This window comes from Terrapene carolina, unplaced genomic scaffold (genome assembly GCF_002925995.2).
Source record: "Terrapene carolina triunguis isolate 2854851 unplaced genomic scaffold, T_m_triunguis-2.0 Scaffold62, whole genome shotgun sequence".
NCBI lineage: Eukaryota > Metazoa > Chordata > Testudines > Emydidae > Terrapene > Terrapene triunguis.
The window spans coordinates 10,697,740-10,718,845 of NW_020664413.1; the positions used below are offsets into that span (position 1 = coordinate 10,697,740).

At 45.5% G+C, this 21,106-nt stretch overlaps 1 protein-coding gene across 1 annotated transcript in view; it reads left to right on the plus strand.

Moving 5' to 3' along the window:
- Positions 1–21,106, plus strand: part of KALRN (kalirin RhoGEF kinase) — a 716,112-nt gene that overhangs the window by 537,234 nt on the left and 157,772 nt on the right. The window contains exon 34 of the mRNA XM_026647403.1: positions 9,837–9,896. Within this exon, the coding sequence (XP_026503188.1) occupies positions 9,837–9,896 (60 nt within the window). The remainder of the gene's footprint in view (positions 1–9,836; positions 9,897–21,106) is intronic.

The following is a 21,106-nucleotide window of genomic DNA, read 5'->3' on the forward strand; positions in this document are numbered from 1 at the left end:
AATCAATTGTATATCAAATAGCTGTTGCTGGACATGTTTATACTTAGTTCCTGAAAACCCACTGATTATAATAATGATAAAGCCTGATGCTTACTATGCATATGTGTACACGTTGTAAGGGTTTCTGGGGGAATCCTTCCCCAGGGAATTTTTGAAAAATACCAGCCATCTAGTGCAGTTTGATCCATTTGAAAGGCAAAAGGATCTGCTCAGCAGTGGTAGGATAATTCCCCTCTCAGGGATGTTGAGTGTGGATGAACCTCAGCAGAAGCAGGGAGATCTTCCCACTCCCCCTTTTAATCTGGTGGTTGAATTTTAACAAGTGGCTCTTAGAAGCCCTGAATGTTTCCCCCACACATACCTGACTGCAGTGGTCCTTACAACTATAGTATGATAAATTATAAAGCCAAAATACAGGAAAGTACAGAACAAAGCTTCACTAGTTGTTCTCGCTACACCCCCTCAACTGGCTTGTGATGTGAGATTCACTGTATAGTGCATAAAGAGCTTTGATGTTGTGTCTCCTAATGCAATTATTCCTAAAGGGTGCCTAATTCATTCTCAGTGAAAAAGATGCTGGACTTATTTCTAGCTGCAGACAGTTTGTTCATTTACATTGGCAGGCCTTACTTGCTATGGAGCAATCTGTGGTTTCATTTCAGTGTCAAAAGAGAACAAAACATCTGGAAGCTTGGAACATCTGCAATGTCAGTGCTAACGGAAATCATACTTAACACTGGGTAGTATCCCCACTATAGATCTTCATAAAATGCATCAGTCAGATTTACCATGACTATGTCTTAAAAATCTCAGGTGAGATTTTCAGAAGTGTTATTGAATTTCAGTGGGACTTGTGCTTCTAAATCACTTAAACAACAAGGAGTCTGGTGGCACCTTAAAGACTAACAGATTTATTAGGGCATAAGCTTTCGAGGGTAAAAACTTTTTTTTATTTGGGCATAAGCTTTCGTGGGTAAAAACCTCACTTCTTCAGATGTATCTGAAGAAGTGAGGTTTTTACCCTCGAAAGCTTATGCCCAAATAAATCTGTTAGTCTTTAAGGTGCCACCAGACTCTTTGTTGTTTTTGTAGATACAGACTAACACGGCTACCCCCTGATACCTAAATCACTTAGACACTTTTAAAAATCCCATTCCTCGGTGACATGACATTACAATGGTGCCTGAGAAAAAGTGAATGACCCATTCACACAAGCTTATTACCATTAAAATGTACAACACTAATGGCAGTAGAGGCTTTGTGGATGAAGTTTCTTAACACAGCTCCCAGTTTTATGGGTGCTATTTTGTGCCTACAAATAAATGCAGACACAAATCCTGCCCCAATCAGGTAATTAGATGCTAGCAAGAGGTAAGGTTGAAGCCTCTTTAAAAATGTGGTCCTGCTCCTACCTGTTCTTAGAAGACATTTTTCAATACTTAAGTTATTTTTCTGGGAATAATTGTTAAACTTACCCAGGAAATATAAAATCTACTGTACTTCTGTTACAATATAGAGTCTCTTTTATTTTTTTTAATTTCTAGTACTATCCAGTTAATAAAGAAAGGTTGTTATTGATTTTAAAATTAGTATATAGGGCCTGATTTTCCAACTTGGGAGGTTGAAGTTAGGCACCTAAATCTATGGCCTTATTTTTTGATTATTTCAATCTAACATGACTTTTGATGTCAAATAAGAAACTCAGTAATATGAATGAACAAAAGTAAAGTCTCCCTGTAATAACACAGTGTATGAGACTTCATTCTGGCTGTACTGACTCTGAGAGCAAGATGGCTGCTGAATTCTGCACACAGGAAGACTTAAACGTAAAGGGTCAGTACACGAAAAGAAGGGTTATCGCAGCGTTCTGGGTTTTTCAGCGTCATAGCTACATACACCTCAATTTCCATGGCAACCCATTTGATACATCCTGTCTGATAGCACAGGCAGTATGAAAATCAAAATACAAATCAATACACTGATAAATGTACCCTTTGTACAGGCACGTGGCCACCCAGCTAAAGGTCAGGTTAACTTTAATAATAAATATCGCAGCCTAATTGTGAACACGGTATCTGTAAATCACAACATGCTCCTGATGTACACGTGATCTTGCTCTAGGCAGAATGGCTGTATCTTATGAGGCATAAGGCTAACTTGGTTACTAGTGTAGAATTTAACTGCACCTACGAGTTGCAAAGACAGTTCAAAGTCTCTGCTCTGGATGACGGCATGCTGCTAAATTGCAGGAAATAAGTTATGCTGTAAACCAGTAAAGCTTCATGAGCAAATGAAACCCAGAAAAACACATTCAGATTTGCTTTTTACTGGAAAGAAAGACTTCAGCAATTGAGCAGTCAGGATGTTAAAGTGGTTCAGTTTGAAGCAATCAAAACAGAACAAGAAGGGAGTAAGTATGATCAGACCCCTACCTCCCTTTGAGAGACATGGTAGATACAAGAGAATAATAATATGTTGTACAATAGATTGATTAAAATCGTTCATTGATTTACAGGAAGGAAAAGAGGTGTTCAGTTTTTCAGATAAAGATACTCTAGTTGCAGTTTCACCTGCATAGAATGTGCCATGATTTTCACAGAATTAAGAAGTCAAATATTTTTTGCTGTTTCTCCTAATAATTCAGAAAGCGTGTGTGACTCTGCTGGGGAGAGGAGGTCTTAGAGTTGGCGGCTGCTCTCACCTTGAACTTGGAAGAGTTAAAAAGCTGATGTGTGTTAGACAGGTCAGAAACATGCAATGCGGTCTCCAGCAAGATTCTCTCTGGAATGGGAACGCAAAAATATATATGTTCAGAGACCAAGAGGTTTCAAAAAGTAAATGTTTGGAAATGGGAGTGGAGATTGAAGGCTGTTGTTAGAGCTTATCAGAACCAGCCTTAGCATTTTTGGGTGGGTCTGTGAAATAATTTTCCACCCCCTACTTCCAAAAAACAATTCCCATCCACTGTTAGCCCTTCACTATCTACAGTGACAGCTTTAGGATTTTGGAATGGATCGATTAGATAATTGCTTGATCCACCCAAAGACTTAACTGCATAATTGCATCTCAAAAGGGGGCAGTGGGGAAACTTACTGCCATTCCTTGGCAAATACTGTAGGACAAGTCAAGTCCAGTTGATCATGTATAATTATCTACATTCAGGAATGCTCACTGTTTTCCTATATAATGTAATGCTGTTGTAGTGTATTATTGGGAAATAGTATATGAGTGTAATATATACATGCAAGGAGGTCAGGTGCAACCTTAACTTCTAGTATCTTTTGAATGCTTAATTATGTGACCTTAATGACAAGGCGAATATGTGCTGTCAACAGTGGAGCTCCTTTGCCAGCAATGGTGGAAAATTTTAGGAAAGTAAATGTAGTGTAGCACTGGTCTGAGCGTGTAGCATTGTAGCAGAAACAAGCTCAGCTTTGCATCAACAAACACATCCCTTGGTTAGTCAGACTTCCTACCTTACTAAAGATTATTCTTGAGCCTGTGAGAAAACATGACAATGTTTAAAAAGTATAAAACTAATAATCCACCGATCCTATCACCCTGTATTTCACCTCCTGTATTCTTACTAAACAAGAAGCTGTTTTTCATCCAATTTGATAGTTATCTGATTGTTCTTCCAAGAACTAGAGTTCATATTTATTTATCTCAGTAACAGTCAGGGTGCGTCTCTTTTAAGTTTTCATTCCGTTAATTAGGGATGTTTGTTTTATTTGGTCATCTCTAACTCAGAGTGGAACACAGAAATAGAATGCTGATCTCTTAAGCAGTGCCTGGAACAATTTGTTATTTGCTGGTGGGAATATTTTTCCTTTTAGTTTTCATCATATATTTATCAGTAGTTATTACTTGTTATTTATAAAGTGTTGGGGCCAAGATATAGGCAGCTGGGTCTAATGGTTGGAGCAGGAGTTAGAATTGGGAACCAAGCCAAAGGTCAGAGTTGAAAGTGGAAAGTCAAGCCAAAGGTCAGAGCCAGATTCAGAGTCTAAAACCAGGCAATAACACAGGAACCAGGAACAGGTCAAGAAAGCAGGAATGAAGAGCAAGGCAGAGAAGCTGAGTTCAGGAGTCGGGCACGAAGGCAAGGTCCAGTGTAGCAGCCAGGTAGAGGCCACTTATGTAGACAAATTCCTCTGCCTCTCTTTGGGTTTAAATAGGAAGCCCTGACCAATCAGAGTTCACATTGTTCTTCCAGTCAAGCCCAGAGAAACCCTCCCTGATGGGTAACTTTGGGTTTCATGGTCTCTCCTGGTCAGTTTATTAGCAGTGAGCTGCTGGGTGGTAGCAGAGCAGTGACAGTCAATCGGAAACCCTGCAGACCCCATTCAAGACCTACAGAGTTGTACAGAGTTGTACAAGGAGCTTTACCAATATTTGAAGGACATGGTCCCTACCATGAGGAGCTTGTAATATAACTCAGACAAATCTATTATAAAGATCAGGATCAAGTATGATCAGAAAAGACCAGAGATCAATGATCAGAAGAGATTGAACTTCGAGCATCCTTAGATAAGAGTTGAGTGGCCAGAAAAATTATAAGAGACCAATGATCAGCAGAGATCAAAGATCAGAGTTACAGAGAAGATCAATATTGGAAGGTAAACCAAAGGTGGGCATGAAGGAAGAGCAGAAGGACAACATTTGGCACATGGTGAGAGAGTGTCCCAAGTATAGGGTCTTCTTGATAAAAGGCACGTACCTGAGCATGCGAGAAGGAAACAAATGGAAGGCTAATTCTTAGATTGTAAATTCTTCAGGACAGGGATTTTTGTCTACTTCTGTTTGTACAGTGCCCAGTAAAAGGGCCCTGGTCATGATTGGGCCTTTAAGAGTTACTATAATACTGTAGCCTTAATAAATAATAATACTAGAAATTTTCCACACTTACAATATTTATTGATTATTACCATAGGTTCTTTCTCCAGGCAGGCTACACCAAAGTTTCTCTCAGAAACGCCTCTCTTTCTTTAAGGGATTGGCATAACTTGCGATAGGGAGATACACAACACACAAATAACCTGTGGAACTATGAGATGTTATGATAGCCAAAAGTATAATTGGGTACAAAAAAGAACTGGATGATAAATTCATGGAGGATAGGTCCATCAATGGATATTAGCCAGCATGGTGAGGGACGCAACCCCATGATTGGGGTGACACTAAATCTCTGATTGCCAGAAGCCAGGAGGGGAAGATGGGGCAGATCACTCCATAATTGCCCTGTTCTGTATACTTGCCTCCCCTAAAGCTTTGGTACGGGCAATGGGCTGCTGTCTGAGACAAAATATTGTGCAAGATAGACCATCCATGATCTGACCTATTATGGCAGCTTTTATGTTCCAACTCTGCTTGACGTCAGTGGCCGTTGAGGCTGGGAGCCTTGGCATCTCGTAGGACTGGGACTTCAGTTTGCCTCATTACTAGGGTGACCAGAAAGCAAGTGTGAAAAATCGGGACAGGGGGTGAGGGGTAATAGGAGCCTATATAAGAAAAAGACCCAAAAATCGGGACTGTCCCTATAAAATCAGGACATCTGGTCACCCTACTCATTACTGCTAAAATGTTGATACTGTACTGTGTAGTCTCTAGAAGTCAAGACAAAGTTCCTGCTTGGGTTACTGCGTGCAGTCAGAATTTTATTTGTTAAGCAATAGCTCCAAATGCCAGCTTTTAGAACAGTAACGTTGTCAGAGGTTGAAGAAAGGTAAAATGAGATACACAAACACACAGGCTTTTTTTTTTTTAAACCTTGTAGCCTGCCACAGATCACAGAGACCAGTTGCATCTTCCTAGGCCTCTCACTAAGCAACCATCCATCCTGTATTTTACAGGCTATCCTTCTTTTAGAAGCTAATATCCCAGGCTCTTTATGTAGTAAGAAGCTACTAAGGTTTTCATCAGATAAGAAGCATGCAAGCTTCCAGTCTTTGTTCTCAAGGTCACTCATTCCTGACCATTATCTCTGAGCTTCTTTTTTTTCACATTCCTCCTGTCCTCTGGCATTCTTCCAATGGCACTTACCTTGGTGCCATGTTCATTCCCTTCTACAAAACCAAAGTCCTCGCGTGCTGCCCTAGCCCTTGACACTAAGTCACACCTGAATCCCTCCGAGAAAGAAATGTCACCCATGAGAAGGGAGTTTATTTAAAAAAAACTGTCGTTTAACAAGACCATCAAGATGTTTCTGGACTTCACATAGGTTATGTCTACACTCCAGAGACTATACCGGCATAACTATGTTGCTGGCTTAGCTAGGCCAGCATAATCCTTTGGTGCAGGAATATCAGCTTCCTGAATGAAGTTAGCTACATTAGCTGTAAAAGCAGCAAAGAGTGCTGTGGCACCTTATAGACTAACAGACGTATTGGAGCATGAGCTTTCGTGACATGCATCCGATGAAGTGGGTATTCACCCACGAAAGCTCATGCTCCAATACGTCTGTTAGTCTATAAGGTGCCACAGGACTCTTTGCTGCTTTTACAGATCCAGACTAACACGGCCACCCCTCTGATACATTAGCTGAAGAATTCTTCCCTCAACATACCTGCATTTACACTTCCGGTTAGATCAGCATAGTTATGTCAGTGAAGGGTGTGGTTTTTTTCAACCTAACTTTTAACGGTAGACCAAGCCATAGTTACCATGTGATATTGTTGTTCTCATGCTCCTTCTCTTTTCCCTCACTCCTTTATTGTTTGTTTATGACACCCTCTGTTGTGTTATCTACTTTGGGGCAAGGGCTATGTTTCTGTGAGGTGCCTAGCCACACTGTGCTCACAAAATTATAATATTTTAAAACTGAAATGCAATAGCTGTGTGCCATAAAAAAGAGGCAGGCAGTTGGCAGATGAGAGGCGTCCAACAGGGTTACACGGCTGTTAGTGTGAGATACATGAGACAGTATGTTTCTTTCATTGCTGACTGAGCTCAGGCTAAGTGCCTCTAAGTTCAGGAATTTCCTGTTTGGACACACAGAAGCCTCCTAGAATTAAGGCCTCATTTTTTCATAACCCTACAGGAGTGGTAAGTCCCATCTTTTACAAGATCCACAGATCTATGCTGATGGAGAAAAAGCAACCTATATGGAAAAATGGAGGGGGAAAGTAATGGGCCATATTCCTAGTTAATATAAATCAGCTTTGATCCATTGATCTCAATGGAACTATGTTACTTTATATCGGCTGAGAATCTGACTCAGCGCACCTAAAAATCTGGGAACAGAACCCACACTCCTAGAATTCAGGGGCAGTTTTGCCATTCATTTCAGTGGTAGCAGGATTTGGTCCCAGCCTTTGAACAAAGCATTCCCCCCTTTTTCATAAGCAAACAAACAGAAAATATCCCAAAGCATGGCCAGGCTGGAAGGCTAAACTGATTGCACTTTCCAACACATGAATGCTTCACTTTCCACATGCCTGATCCCAGTCTTCCAGTGAGCTAGCAGGTACAAAGAAGGAAGAGCCATCTCTGTATTCGTAGCATGAAATCTTGGCCCTACTGGAGTCAATAGCAAAACTCCTATGGAGTTCAATGGAGCCAGGATATCACCCTTAGAGTTTACCACTAACTATCACAGATCGGGTGGAGATGGGGCTCAGTTGATAAAGCAGACCAATGCTTGCCACTCCCTTCATACTTAATGAGTCTTATATAATGATAGCAAAGAGTCCTGTGGCACCTTATAGACTAACAGACGTATTGGAGCGTGAGCTTTCGTGGGTGAATACTCACTTCGTCGGATGCATCCCACGAAAGCTCATGCTCCAATACGTCTGTTAGTCTATAAGGTGCCACAGGACTCTTCGCTGCTTTTACAGATCCAGACTAACACGGCCACCCCTCTGATACTTATATAATGATGTTCATCCATAGATCTCAAAGTGCTTTACAAAAGAGGGCAGTGTCATTATCCCAATTTTAAAAGGTAGAGAAACTGAGGCATGGTGATTTACCTGTAGTCACAGAGTTTACCAATGGTAGGTCCAAATTAGTACTAGGTCTCTTGAGTCCCAATCCAGTGCTGTATCTGCTCAGCCAAACTCTGCCTGTCTAGGAAATCCATTTACAGTATTTATTCATTGCAGTACCTACCATGTATAAGATGGTGCAATTCAAAACATTAATTGTCTATATCATTCCCCCTTCCCTCTTGTTTTCTCAGGGCCAAAGAGTCCAAACTTAATTTAACTTATTTATTTGAAATTAGATCTGGATCCAGATTCAAGTTTTCCCAAAGGTCTTTATTGTTCCAGGCTAGGGTCTTGGTTTGGGAATTTTTTATCAGGCTCCCAAATGGACAGAGAAACAAGCCGTGAATTTAGTTGAAACCCTAATTATACTAAAGAGTGATTCAGTGTTCTCTAGCTGAGCCTGGGGCTTGAGGAGAGAGATAGAAGGGAGGAGGCAAGTGAGACCAACAAGCAACTATAATTATAGGAGAGCACTTCATCTAAATGTAGAGTGAATCATTCAAGAGCTGGCACTCCGGGACAAATGCATTCACTGATTTGTTTGTTGCACGGGCACCATGATCCTAAAGGGTTTATGTGTCGGAGGGGTCTCTTCTTGGATGCTTGAGAATTCAAGTGCAGTAGCGTATCTGAAGCAGCTCATTGCAAGAATGAAGAGAAGAATTCTGACATGAAGAGCTTCCAGAATTAGCTATATGGAGAGTAAGGGCCATGGCAGACATCCTCATCTCCTTGGCTTTCCCTCCTCTTTATGTGGGTAAGATGCATGTTCTTATTTAAGGAAGGGCATTTATTTAGTTTTCATTTGAATCATTATATGACAGTGGGCCTTCTCCTCCTCTCATCTACCCCTGTGTAAATCAGGAATATCTCCTTTGACATCACAGTATAAAACTGGTGTGAGAGAAGAATCGGGTTCTGTATCTCAAATCAATTGTCTGGTCAGGATAGGGTATACTTCATTCTGTGTCCTGATTCTTGTATAGTCGTGTTGTGAGCTGCTTACTGCCTGCCATCTTCCATCCCATAGGAGGCTGGCTGTATTTCAGTGATCGCTAACATCGAGGTGCAGAACTCCCCATAGAAGACAAAAATGAGTGGCATGGCCTAGAGAAACAATTAGAAGTAGATTTCTAATTCTGTTTTATTAGAGGCAAGGTTACTGTTAATCAGAGGACAGAGTCTAATATAGTAATTGATTGAAAGGACTTCTTAATCAGTGTAGAAGTTGTTTATAAGAAATTCTTAGTGTGAAGAAAGGACCCTGCATTGTTGCTTGTAAATTGTAACTGCTTTGCACTAGACTTCCTTACCTGCATTTTCCAGAATATATAGAAATTCACTTACCTTTGCTTTGGATCACTAAAGGGCTCTGACTCTCACACAATAACATGTCATGAGGAAATCACTTGCCCTGGTGTACATTGCCCCCCAGGTTAAGTAGTAATATAGTTGATAAGGGAGCATGGATGTGGTCTTGCCTTGCAGTTTCAGCCCACATGCTGTTTGCTTTGTGCAACAAGCCTCTTGCTTTGTTCTTGGGAAAGATTCTGAATGTAAAAATGTAAATAATAATAATACAAATAATTCCAGGGTTTGATTGGGAGTTTTCAAATTAAATGTATTTTCAGATTCAGAAAATGCAGAGGAGGAACCAGTCCACTGAAAAAGCCTGAATAATGTCCACTTTTTCGCTAGAGTGACCAGATAGCAAGTGTGAAAAACTGGGACCGGGGTGGGGGGTAATAGGTGCCTATGTAAGAAAAAGCTCCAAAAATCGGGACTGTCCCTATAAAATCGGGACATCCGGTCACCCTAAGTCTTTTTCTTTTTTTCAAAATGCAGAGGACACAAAAACTTTTGGACCCTCAGAAACTTTTAGAAGCAGTATGCCACCGTGTTAAGGTAAACAGCAGTGGAGATTTATAGTACTTCAGAAACAAAAAAAGAAGAAGAAAACTCCTTGTCACTGGAATTGAGCATTTATTTCAATCTGTTTTACTTAACTACAGTGTCACTTCCTTTGGTTGTTTACTACTACAGCAGGATGGGTTTGCTGGGTACATAAAAATATAACGTATGTCACTTTAAATTGTTGAGCTTGAAAGGTTTAGGACTGTTAGATTATCCAGCTGGAACCATTCCCATTGCATTGCATTACTGTCAGCTACAGAAACAGTTTTGAATGTCAGTGAGGCAGCAGGAGGGAAGGGGAAGCAGTAAGTATCAATGGAATGTACATTATGATGAGTTTTCCTATGTGGCATCTGAAGCTGCACACCCTGTGTATCTCATTTAGCTTAAGTGGCTGATCTATTCAGTACTCTACTTGATTCAGGACTGGCAGGTAGGCCCCAATTCAGCAAAGCATGTGCATAATGTTAAAAACGTGCATACGTCCCTCTGAAGTCAACGGGGCTTAAATATGTGCTTCAGTGTTTCACTAAATGGGGATGGATTGAGGATGTCCTTTGTTGAATCAGGGCCTGTATGCAGATTTATTTCTTTGTTGTAGGCAGAAGTTAACTGGCTGGTAGTGTGGGCGATGCAAAGTATAACGCTCACAGTTAAGAGTGAGTGGGCATATGACTTTTCCAGAAATTGTTCAGATAGACTCATATTTTCATAATGAAATTGGTTGCGTCTACCTCCTGTAATAGGAAATTGATTTTTTTTTCTCTCTTAGCTGCTTGCATGGGCAATATAACAATCACAAAGGAATCATTGATTTAAACTGTGGATAAGAAAAGGCCTTAGAGTGAAATGTTTGAAAAAAGCTACACAAAAGACTGCTTATCTAATGTCTTCATTTGCTACATAAAAACAGAAGATGGGAACAAGTTCTGTCAGTGTCCCCCAACCTCAATAATCATATGAAATTGATCATATGGGATATGTCAGTTTGAGCCTAGCAGATGATGCCTGCTCACTGCATCAGAGGAAGGCAAGCATTCCCGTCTAAGCTACAAGTCAATAAGCTCTGCAATAAAACTCCTTCCCACCTGCATATTTGGCAACTAGTTCAACCATGTGCATGGGCTAAATCCAGCCTTCATCAAAGCCAATGGGAGTTTTGACTTCAATGGGGGCCAAGATTTGGCCTCATGTTAGTGTAATGCACCCTAACACAGTGTGATGCTCTGAGCTCATAGTAAGTTTGCTACTGGCTTTAAACTAATAGCACTGGGTTGTTTATACCTCAGGCAGTAGAGACTCATGCTTTTAGATTCAGAGGTTTGGGGTTCAATTACCGCTGTTGATAACCTACCTAAAGGTGTCATGTTACATAAAGAATTCCCACAATCATTTATATCTGAAGATATTATTGATATCGAAGTAATTATCTATATGCTGTTCTTGAAACCCAGTGAAAATGTGTTCTTTGTACTTGATTAATGGATCATTTGTCTGATCTCATCTATCTTCACAACTATGGGTTGGGCATTTGGTCACTTTATTTTTTATTTTCTTGCATTCACCCCCCCTACCCCCGAACATCCTCCTCCCTCTCCCAGTTGCCAGTTAGTTACATGCAGTACGTTTTCCAGCCCCCCACCCCTGTAAATTTGAACACCTCCTCTAATTTAAATTCCTGGGGAAAACACTGTTTAGACTGTCTTGTTGGTTCTCTTTTGATAGCCAGACTCTTGCTCGTTGGTACTCATCATATTGGCTGGTATGATTTGCATGTGCAGCAGCCTAGAGAATGCTTTATGAATATGATATCTTGAGTAGTACCAACAAAAGAATGATTTCCAAAAGTGAACATGTAATTAAAATAATTACAAATCCCTAGAGGATGGTACAGAGCTGCAGGTATCTGCACTTTAACCCCATCATCTAGGCTAGTTTTACTAAATGAGCTTCTCATAATTGTATATATTCACAGATGGGCCTGATTCTGTTTCCTTTCAGAACAGTTTTACATAGTTGTAATTCCATTGACTTCAGTGGAATGACTCTTGAGTCACAACAGTTTAACGGAGAGCAGAATCTGATCCTATGGGTCAAATTCAGTGCTGGTGTATGCAGATATAACCCAGTGAATACAGTAGAAACCCCATGCCTCCAGTTACACCAATAGTAAATTGGGCCTAAAGTTTCTGCCTTAACAACTTCCCAGAAAGCCAAGGGCTACATGAAATTGAATAAATTTCAGCCACCCCTCTCTCTCATGCATAGGTATAGCCTGCTCAGAGTACCCCCTCCCAGCATGCATCGCTCCATCTTGATCTATATAACTTTTTAAATAGTTTTTTCTCCACACTTCTTTTAAATATTTCAGCTCTGAGTGTGTGTCCATAGCTCCATAAATTGGTGCCACAAGCAATCTTGTTGATATGGTTTAGTTGTCCTTGTATGTATGTTATTGTGGATTATATGTGTTATTTCACACATATAATCCACAAAATCAGGCTGAGATGTATTGTCCCCACTTTATTTTATTTTGTAGTCTTCAGATACTGCAGGAATTTTGTTAATTTAAACCTGGATGCTCAACAATCCTCTCAGGTTGTGGGGTAGATCAATAAGTAATGAGGTACCCAACCTTGGGGAAACTGGAAACATATTTGTGAATGGCAGCAAGAGATAACTAGCCAGGGAAGAGAAAATATCAAGTGAACCTGTAATCTAAGAATCTCTCTCGTATAATTGGAGAGACAGGTATAATCTGAGCAAAGCATTGAGAGCAAAGGGCCTTTGAGTGCTAATTGTGCCTTTAATACTGATTCTCTCTTTAACCTTACACCAGTCACTTGAATTATTTGTCTGAGATTCTCTGTCTGTGAAATGGGGAACAAAGGATGTTGTGGTAATTCCTTGATTCATGTTGTAAAGCACGTAAGAGATGGACCGCATTTCAAGAAAGATGTGAAGAAATTGGAGAGGATCCAGAGAAGAGCAACAAGAATGATTAAAGGTCTTGAGAACATGACCTATGAAGGAAGGCTGAAAGAATTGGGTTTGTTTAGTTTGGAAAACTGAAGACTGAGAGGGGACATGATAGCAGTTTTCAGGTATCTAAAAGGGTGTCATAAGGAGGAGGAAGAAAACTTGTTCACCTTAGCCTCTAAGGATAGAACAAGAAGCAATGGGTTTAAACTGCAGCAAGGGAGGTTTAGGTTGGACATTAGGAAAAAGCTCCTAACTGTCAGGGTGGTTAAACACTGGAATAAATTGCCTAGGGAGGTTGTGGAATCTCCATCTCTGGAGATATTTAAGAGTAGCTTAGACAAATGTCTATCCGGGATGGTCTAGACAATATTTGGTCCTGCCATGAGGGCAGGGGACTGGACTCAATGACCTCTCGAGGTCCCTTCCAGTCCTAGAATCTATGAATCTCACCTGGACCTTACCGGGTATGCAATGCAGAGGAGGGTTTAAGGAGCCTCCCCCGAGTTCTGCAGCTTTTTCCGCCCATTGCTGCTTCTGAGATAATGAGGCTGTGCATAATACCTTACTCTTAAATTACACAAATTCACACAATCACACCTTGTATGAGTGCTCAGCACTAGTATTAACAAAGTTATGCTAAAAAATATTCTGAAACTTGTATTATTAAAACACATATATTTTAAAGATAATAAAATACATAAAGAATCCTTTTCAAATAATGCCACATAGTCTGAGTGAAATCATATCCCTGATCTAACATGAATTGCAGGAGAAATAGACTGGAGTTGAGGTATCACTCCTATCTTTATCTGCATCTGACATCTCACTTATAGCATAACGTGAGAGCCAGGAACCCTGCAGCCTTTTAAAAATAGATTGTATAATAATACTACTAACAAAATGCTCCCAGAGATTAATCCTATCTCTTTTTTTGTTTAGCAAAACAAAATTTAGAAATTTTGTGCAGTGAACAATCACGTACAAACTTAACTTATGTGCACACAAATACACTGGCATGAGATGAAATTAAAGCAGGACTGTTAAATATTTATACCAGACAGGAAATTATTACAGCACTAAATCCTGGTGTGTTAAGGCTTTGTGCAACATGCTAAAGCAGATTATTGAAGCATTAATACATTTGGGTAATAGGATACAGCAAAAGATGCTTGGTATATTAATGCACTAGAGTACTGAACCATCATGCAGTATATTGTGAGGTTGTTGAAGCAATAGTTCATTGGGGTGTTAAGGCCTCAGGCAATGTAATGAGAGAATATTGCTGGCTGAAACATTCCTGGATGATAATTTCATGTCAAAATGACCCTGTTTTTAACTTCATGAAACATGGGTTCTTCTTCGAGTGCTTGCTCACATCCATTCCAGTTAGGTGTGTGCGCGCCGCGTGCACGATCGTCGGAAGATTTTTACCCTAGCAACACCCGGTGGGTCGGCTGTGGAGCCCCCTGGAGTGGCGCCGTTATGGCGCTGGATATATACCCCAGCCGACCCAGCGCCCCCTCAGTTCCTTCTTACCGCCCCTGACGGTCGTTGGAACTGTGGAGCGCGGCATAGCTGATCTCCACACTCCCTAGCTTTATTCGTTTTTCATTAGTCTAGATAGTTGTTTAGAGTTGTTTATAGTTGTTAAGATGTTTTTAGATAGTTAGTTAGTTTTGTAGTTTAAACTGTCAACTGGGGATTAAGGGGGTCGTTCTCCCCCACCCCTTTTTTTTCCCCTCGGCGCTTCGCCGGGCTCATGCCCAAGGCTCCTGGATTCAAGCAGTGCGCCTCCTGCGCGAAGCCTATGCCCACGAGCGACCCGCACACCTCCTGCTTGAAGTGCCTCGGGGAATCCCACCACGCAGATAAGTGCCAGATCTGCAAGGCCTTCAAGCCTCGGACAAGGAAGGAGCGGGACTTTAGGCTTCGGCAGCTCCTCATGGAGGCGGCACTTAGCCCGGATCCTCCCTCAGCGCGCCCAGCCCCGGCACCGAGCGCCTCGGTGCGCAGCGCCCCGGCGGCCCCGACCGGTGCGGCGGAAAAGACAGCTCGGCACCGGCCGACGTCGGCACCGCGCCCGCCTAAAGAGCCTCGGCGCCGATCCCTTTCTCCGGGCCATAAGAAGGCCACCAAGGCGCAGGATGTTGCTGCCGTGAAGATACCGGCTCCCCCGGTGCCGGGGGTAGAGCCGCGTCCGCAGTTGGACCGCCAAAGGCAGGCGGCCACACCGTCGACTCCGGCACCGAGGCCGTTGAGTCCGGTGCGGACTGTTTCACCACCTAGGCTGGTGGTGGAACCTTGTCTCCCTTCCACCCCGGAGACTTTTGCGACGGCGAGGGACCTGATCGCCCTCATGGAGCCGGCGCCGTCACAACTCCCGGCACCGGTGGCTCCACGCGTGCCGCAGTCCAGAGGCAAGCCTGCCCTGATGCGCCCACCGTCGCCAGCTCAAGTCTCTCGGCACCGCTCCAGGTCTCGGAGCAGGTCCCGACGCCGCTCGGAGTCCCGGCGCCGAATATCACCTCGGCACCGGTCGTACTCGCGGCCCAGATCATCTTCGCATCGCGCTCGTCGGATGCAGTGGAGGTCGGCCACCTGCAGGAGACCGACGACCCTACGCAGGGACCTGCGCATTGGTCCTTCTGGACTCCTTGGGCCTACCATCAGGCACAAGGGGCTCCGCCATCTGCCTCCCGCTCGGGCTGTTCTGAGCCCAGGGTCCCAGAGTCCACCATCTCCCGCCCTCCTCCAAGGGGCGTGGAGGCTCCAGTGCCCACACTGGCAGAGGCCATGGACCAGGGGGCAGGCGATGCCCAGCTCCAGGAACACCTGGAGCAGGATCAGCCATTGGACCCCTTGCCACCGGGGGCATCCTCCTCGTCCTCGCCTGATGAGGCCGTAGCGGGTACATCCGCCATTGGGCCGCCTCCTATAGACCTTCGGGCCCACCAGGACCTGCTGCGCCGCATGGCTCGCAATATGGACCTCCAGGTGGAGGAGATTGTGGAGGTCCATGATCCCATTGTGAACATCATTTCAGCGGATGCTCCATCTAGGGTGGCGTTACCGCTGATCCGCACTATTCAGGCGAACGCCACCACTATCTGGCAAACCCCGGCCTCTATTCCGCCCACGGCCAGAGGGGTTGAGAGGAAGTACTTTGTGCCCTCCCCTCCAAGGAACATGAGTACTTGTACACTCACCCCCAACCGTGCTCACTGGTGGTTTCGTCAGTTAATGCACGGGAGCGCCATGGCCAGCAGGCTGCTGCGCCCAAATCGAAGGACGCTAAGCGCTTCGATTTGTTCGGACGCAAGGTCTATTCGGCTGGCGGACTGCAACTGCGGGCGGCGAATCAGCAGGCGCTCCTGAGCCGCTACAGCTTTAATTCGTGGTCCTCGATGGGGAAATTTAAAGAGCTGGTTCCCCAGGAATCGAGGGAAGAGTTCGGGGCCTTGGTAGAGGAGGGCAAGCGGGTGGCACGCACCTCCCTGCAGGCCTCCCTTGACATAGCGGACTCGGCCGCTAGGACCCTGGCGTCGGGGATAGCAATGCGGCGAATCTCCTGGCTCCAGGTGTCAGGCTTGCCACCTGAACTGCAGCAGACCCTGCAGGATCTTCTGTTTGAGGGCCAGGGCCTCTTTTCGGAGAAGACGGACTCTAGGCTCCAAAATCTCAAAGACTCCCGGACAATGATGCGCTCCCTGGGGATGCATGTTCCAGGGCCTCAGCGCAGACCCTTCAGGCCCCAGCCTCAGCGGTTCTACCCTCCCCTGCCTCGTCCAAGACAGGACTTTGCTAGGAGGCGGGGTCGAGGCGGTAGGCGAAGGTCGACCAGCCCTCAACCCAGTCAGAACCAGGGCCAGCCTAGGCCACCTTCAGGGCCTAGGCAAACCTTTTGAAGGTGCGGTCGAGGACGGCACCTCAACCGGCTTCCAGGATTCGGTTCCCCCCTTCCGGGATCGCCTCTCCCGTTTCCACCGTGCTTGGTCTCTTATAACATCAGACTGCTGGGTCCTTCGCACGGTGGAGAGGGGATACGCCCTCCAGTTTTCCTCGCCCCCCCCTCCCCGTCCCTCTTCAGGGACCCTTCTCACGAGCAACTCCTTACACAGGAGGTTTTTGGGCTCCTTGCTATGGGGGCCATAGAGGAGGTTCCATCGGAGCTAAGGGGCAGGGGGTTTTATTCCCGCTACTTCCTGATACCCAAGTCGAAAGGGGGTCTATGGCCCATCCTAGACTTGCGCGGACTCAACAAATTCATAGTAAAGTTGAAGTTCCGCATGGTATCATTGGGGACCATCATCCCTTCACTGGATCCTGGAGACTGGTTCGCCGCCCTCGACATGAAGGACGCTTACTTCCATATAGCGATTTATCCGCCCCACAGGCGCTTCCTGCGATTTGTAGTAAACAGGGTGCACTACCAATTCGCAGTCCTTCCCTTCGGCTTGTACCCAGAGTGTTCACAAAGTGTCTGGCAGTCGTCGCGGCCTTCCTTCGTCGACAAGGGATACAGCTGTTCCCGTACTTGGACGACTGGCTGGTACGCGGCCGCACCAGGGACCAAGTGCAGGCTCATGTCCACATAGTGACATACACTTTCCACGAGCTGGGCATTCTACTCAACAGAGAGAAGTCCACTCTAGTACCAACTCAGAGAATAGAGTTCATTGGAGCAATCCTGGACTCCAGACGTGCCCGAGCCATCCTGCCAGACAGCCACTTTCATACCATCTCAAGCGTCATTCAAGGACTCAGGGCCTTCCCAATTACCACCATAAGAACATGCCTTGCCCTTTTGGGCCACATGGCCTCGTGCACCTACGTAACCAGGCACGCCAGGCTGCGACTTCGCCCACTGCAGACTTCGGTGTCATCGGTTTACCGTCCTCATCGAGACGACCTGAACATGGTGGTCACGGTTCCGGCCTCGGTCTTGGCCTCCCTCACCTGGTGGACGGATCGCACGGCGGTCTGTGCAGGAGTGCCCTTTCACGCCCCACAGCCCTCCCTCCACCTAGTTACGGACGCTTCATCTCTAGGATGGGGCGCTCACCTGGGGGAGCACCATACCCAAGGCCTGTGGTCCGCGTCCCAACTAGCCCTGCACATCAACGTCCGAAAGCTGATGGCGGTGCGCCTGGCTTGTCAGGCTTTCCTCAACTTCCTACAGGGCCGTTGCGTGCTGATTCTCACCGACAACACCACGGCCATGTTTTACATCAACAAGCAAGGCGGAGCCCACTCATCTCCCCTATGCCAAGAGGCCTTTCGCCTGTGGGACTTCTGCATCGCCCACTCGATACATCTCACGGCATCATTCCTCCCTGGAGTCCAGAATACGCTGGCAGACCGTCTCAGCAGGTCCTTCCAGACGCACGAGTGGTCGATTCGCCCGGACATCATCTATTCCGTCTTCCAGAGGTGGGGGTTTCCCCAGATCGACCTGTTCGCATCTCGGGCCAACAGGAAGTGCCAGGCATTCTGCTCCCTACACGGGCGAGCCCCAGGCTCTCGGTCAGACGCCTTCCTCATGGCATGGAAAGACCATCTGTTCTACGCCTTTCCTCCATTCCCGCTGGTCCACAGGGTGCTGCTCAAGATCCGCAGGGACCAGGCACGGGTAATTCTAGTCGCTCCCGCTTGGCCGAGACAGCACTGGTACACCACACTGCTGGAGCTGTCAGTACAGAGGCCGATCACGCTCCCCTTGAGTCCGGATCTCATCTCTCAGGACCACGGCCGGCTGTGTCACCCCGACCTGCAGTCGCTCCACCTCACTGCGTGGATGCTTCATGGTTGAGTCGCTCAGAGCGGCAATGCTCGCAGGCCATCCAACAGGTCCTGCTGGGAAGTAGAAAGCCCTCTACGCGGACCACTTATTTAGCCAAGTGGAAGAGGTTCTCCTGTTGGTGTGAGCAACGAGCTACGTCTCCCTTGCAGGCACCTATCCCTTTTATTCTAGAATATCTCCTGTCCCTTAGACAGCAAGGCTTGGCGATATCTTCAATCAGGGTTCACCTCGCCGCTATTTCAGCTTTCCACCCAGGAGAACTCACGTCCTCGGTCTTCTCTAACCCGATGGTCGTTAGATTCCTCAAGGGCTTAGATCGGCTGTACCCACAGCAAAGACAGCCGGTTCCGGCGTGGGACCTCAACCTCGTGCTCTCCAGGCTCACAGGGCCTCCGTTTGAACCATTGGCGACCTGCTCACTCCTGTACTTATCCTGGAAGACAGCCTTCCTCGTAGCCATCACTTCAGCACGGCGCGTCTCCGAACTCAGGGCGCTGACGTCCGAGCCCCCATACACGGTGTTCCACAAGGACAAGGTGCAGCTTCGCCCCCACCCTGCCTTTCTTCCAAAAGTGGTTTCACCTTTCCACGTTAACCAGGATATATTTCTCCCGGTCTTCCATCCGAAACCACACGCTACTCGTCAAGACCAGCGTTTACATTCTTTGGATGTTCGCAGGGCCCTGGCTTTCTATATTGATCGTACAAAGCCATTTAGGAAAACGACGCAACTCTTCGTTGCGGTGGCCGACCGGATGAAGGGCTCACCGGTCTCTTCACAGTGCCTGTCCTCTTGGATCACGTCCTGTATTCGTGCTTGCTACGACCTGGCCGGTGTACCGACGCCACGCATCACCGCTCATTCCACGAGGGCCCAGGCCTCCTCGACTGCCTTCCTGGCTCAAGTCCCGATCCACGACATCTGTAGAGCCGCAGTGTGGTCATCAGTCCACACATTCGCTACTCACTATGCGCTGGTGCAACAATCCAGAGACGATGCTGCTTTTGGGTCAGCGGTTCTGCACACAGCAATGTCTCACTCCGACCCCGCCTCCTAGGTGGGGCTTGGGAGTCACCTAACTGGAATGGATGTGAGCAAGCACTCGAAGAAGAAAAGACGGTTACTCACCGTTGTAACTGTTGTTCTTCGAGATGTGTTGCTCACATCCATTCCAAACCCGCCCCCCTTCCCCACTGTCGGAGTAGCCGGCAAGAAGGAACTGAGGGGGCGCTGGGTCGGCTGGGGTATATATCCAGCGCCATAACGGCGCCACTCCAGGGGGCTCCACAGCCGACCCACCGGGTGTTGCTAGGGTAAAAATCTTCCGACGATCGTGCACGCGGCGCGCACACACCTAACTGGAATGGATGTGAGCAACACATCTCGAAGAACAACAGTTACAACGGTGAGTAACCGTCTTTTTCTATGAAGCTATTTTTTTTTTATTTTTTTTTTCTCATTGAAGTTTCAAATGGAAAATATTTTGCTATTAGGTTGATAGACATTCTGTAGTTAATTTTAGCTTTATTTTTTCTAATTTTGAGCTGAGGTGGTTGCTTGTTGTAGGCACATTGTATTGATTCTGATTTCCTCATTGGCTGAGACTACCCAATGCATTTGGATAGTTTGAGGAAGCCATTTGGAGTCCCTTTTTAAGAGAGGGAGTGGGGTGCATTTGGTGTATTCTGCCTCTGAGAATGTTGGTAGCCACTTTATAGGGCAGCTCCTACGTTGCTCTCTGCTGCCGTGTAAGGCTGTTTATTGTCTCCTGAACACATTAGTTCCAGGTTCTGCCTGGAAGCTTCTCCAAAGACACCAGAGGGACAGCTGACCACCAGGCCTTCTCTACAAGAAAGACAACACCAGGAAGAGGTGCACGCTGGAGCTCTGACATGATTTTGTATTAAACCCTTATGCAATATAATGGGAGAAATGGTTGGGACACTACTGTTCTGGAGCAAGTTTGTCACAAGCAAATTATACATGAGAAGAAAGCCACACATTTGAGAGCAGGGCCTTTGTTTTTACTGCACTTTCATGACATCATAGAACATTTAGCACCTTGTTAGCACAAATATCAGAGGGGTAGCCGTATTAGTCTGGATCTGTAAAAAGCAACAGAGAGTCCTGTGGCACCTTTAAGACTAACAGATGTATTGGAGCATAAGCTTTCGTGGGTGAAGTGAGTATTCACCCACGAAAGCTTATACTCTAATACATCTGTTAGTCTTAAAGGTGCCACAGGACACTCTTTTTTGTTAGCACAGTTAGCAGCATGTACCAATGCAATTTGAGCAGCTATTAACTGGGTGACAAACTGTCCAAATCTTATAAGTGCAGTGCTTCTGAAGCTGTGTCTGTCCCAGGATACGAGAGAGACAAGATGTGTGAGGTAATATTTGTTGTTGGACCAATTTT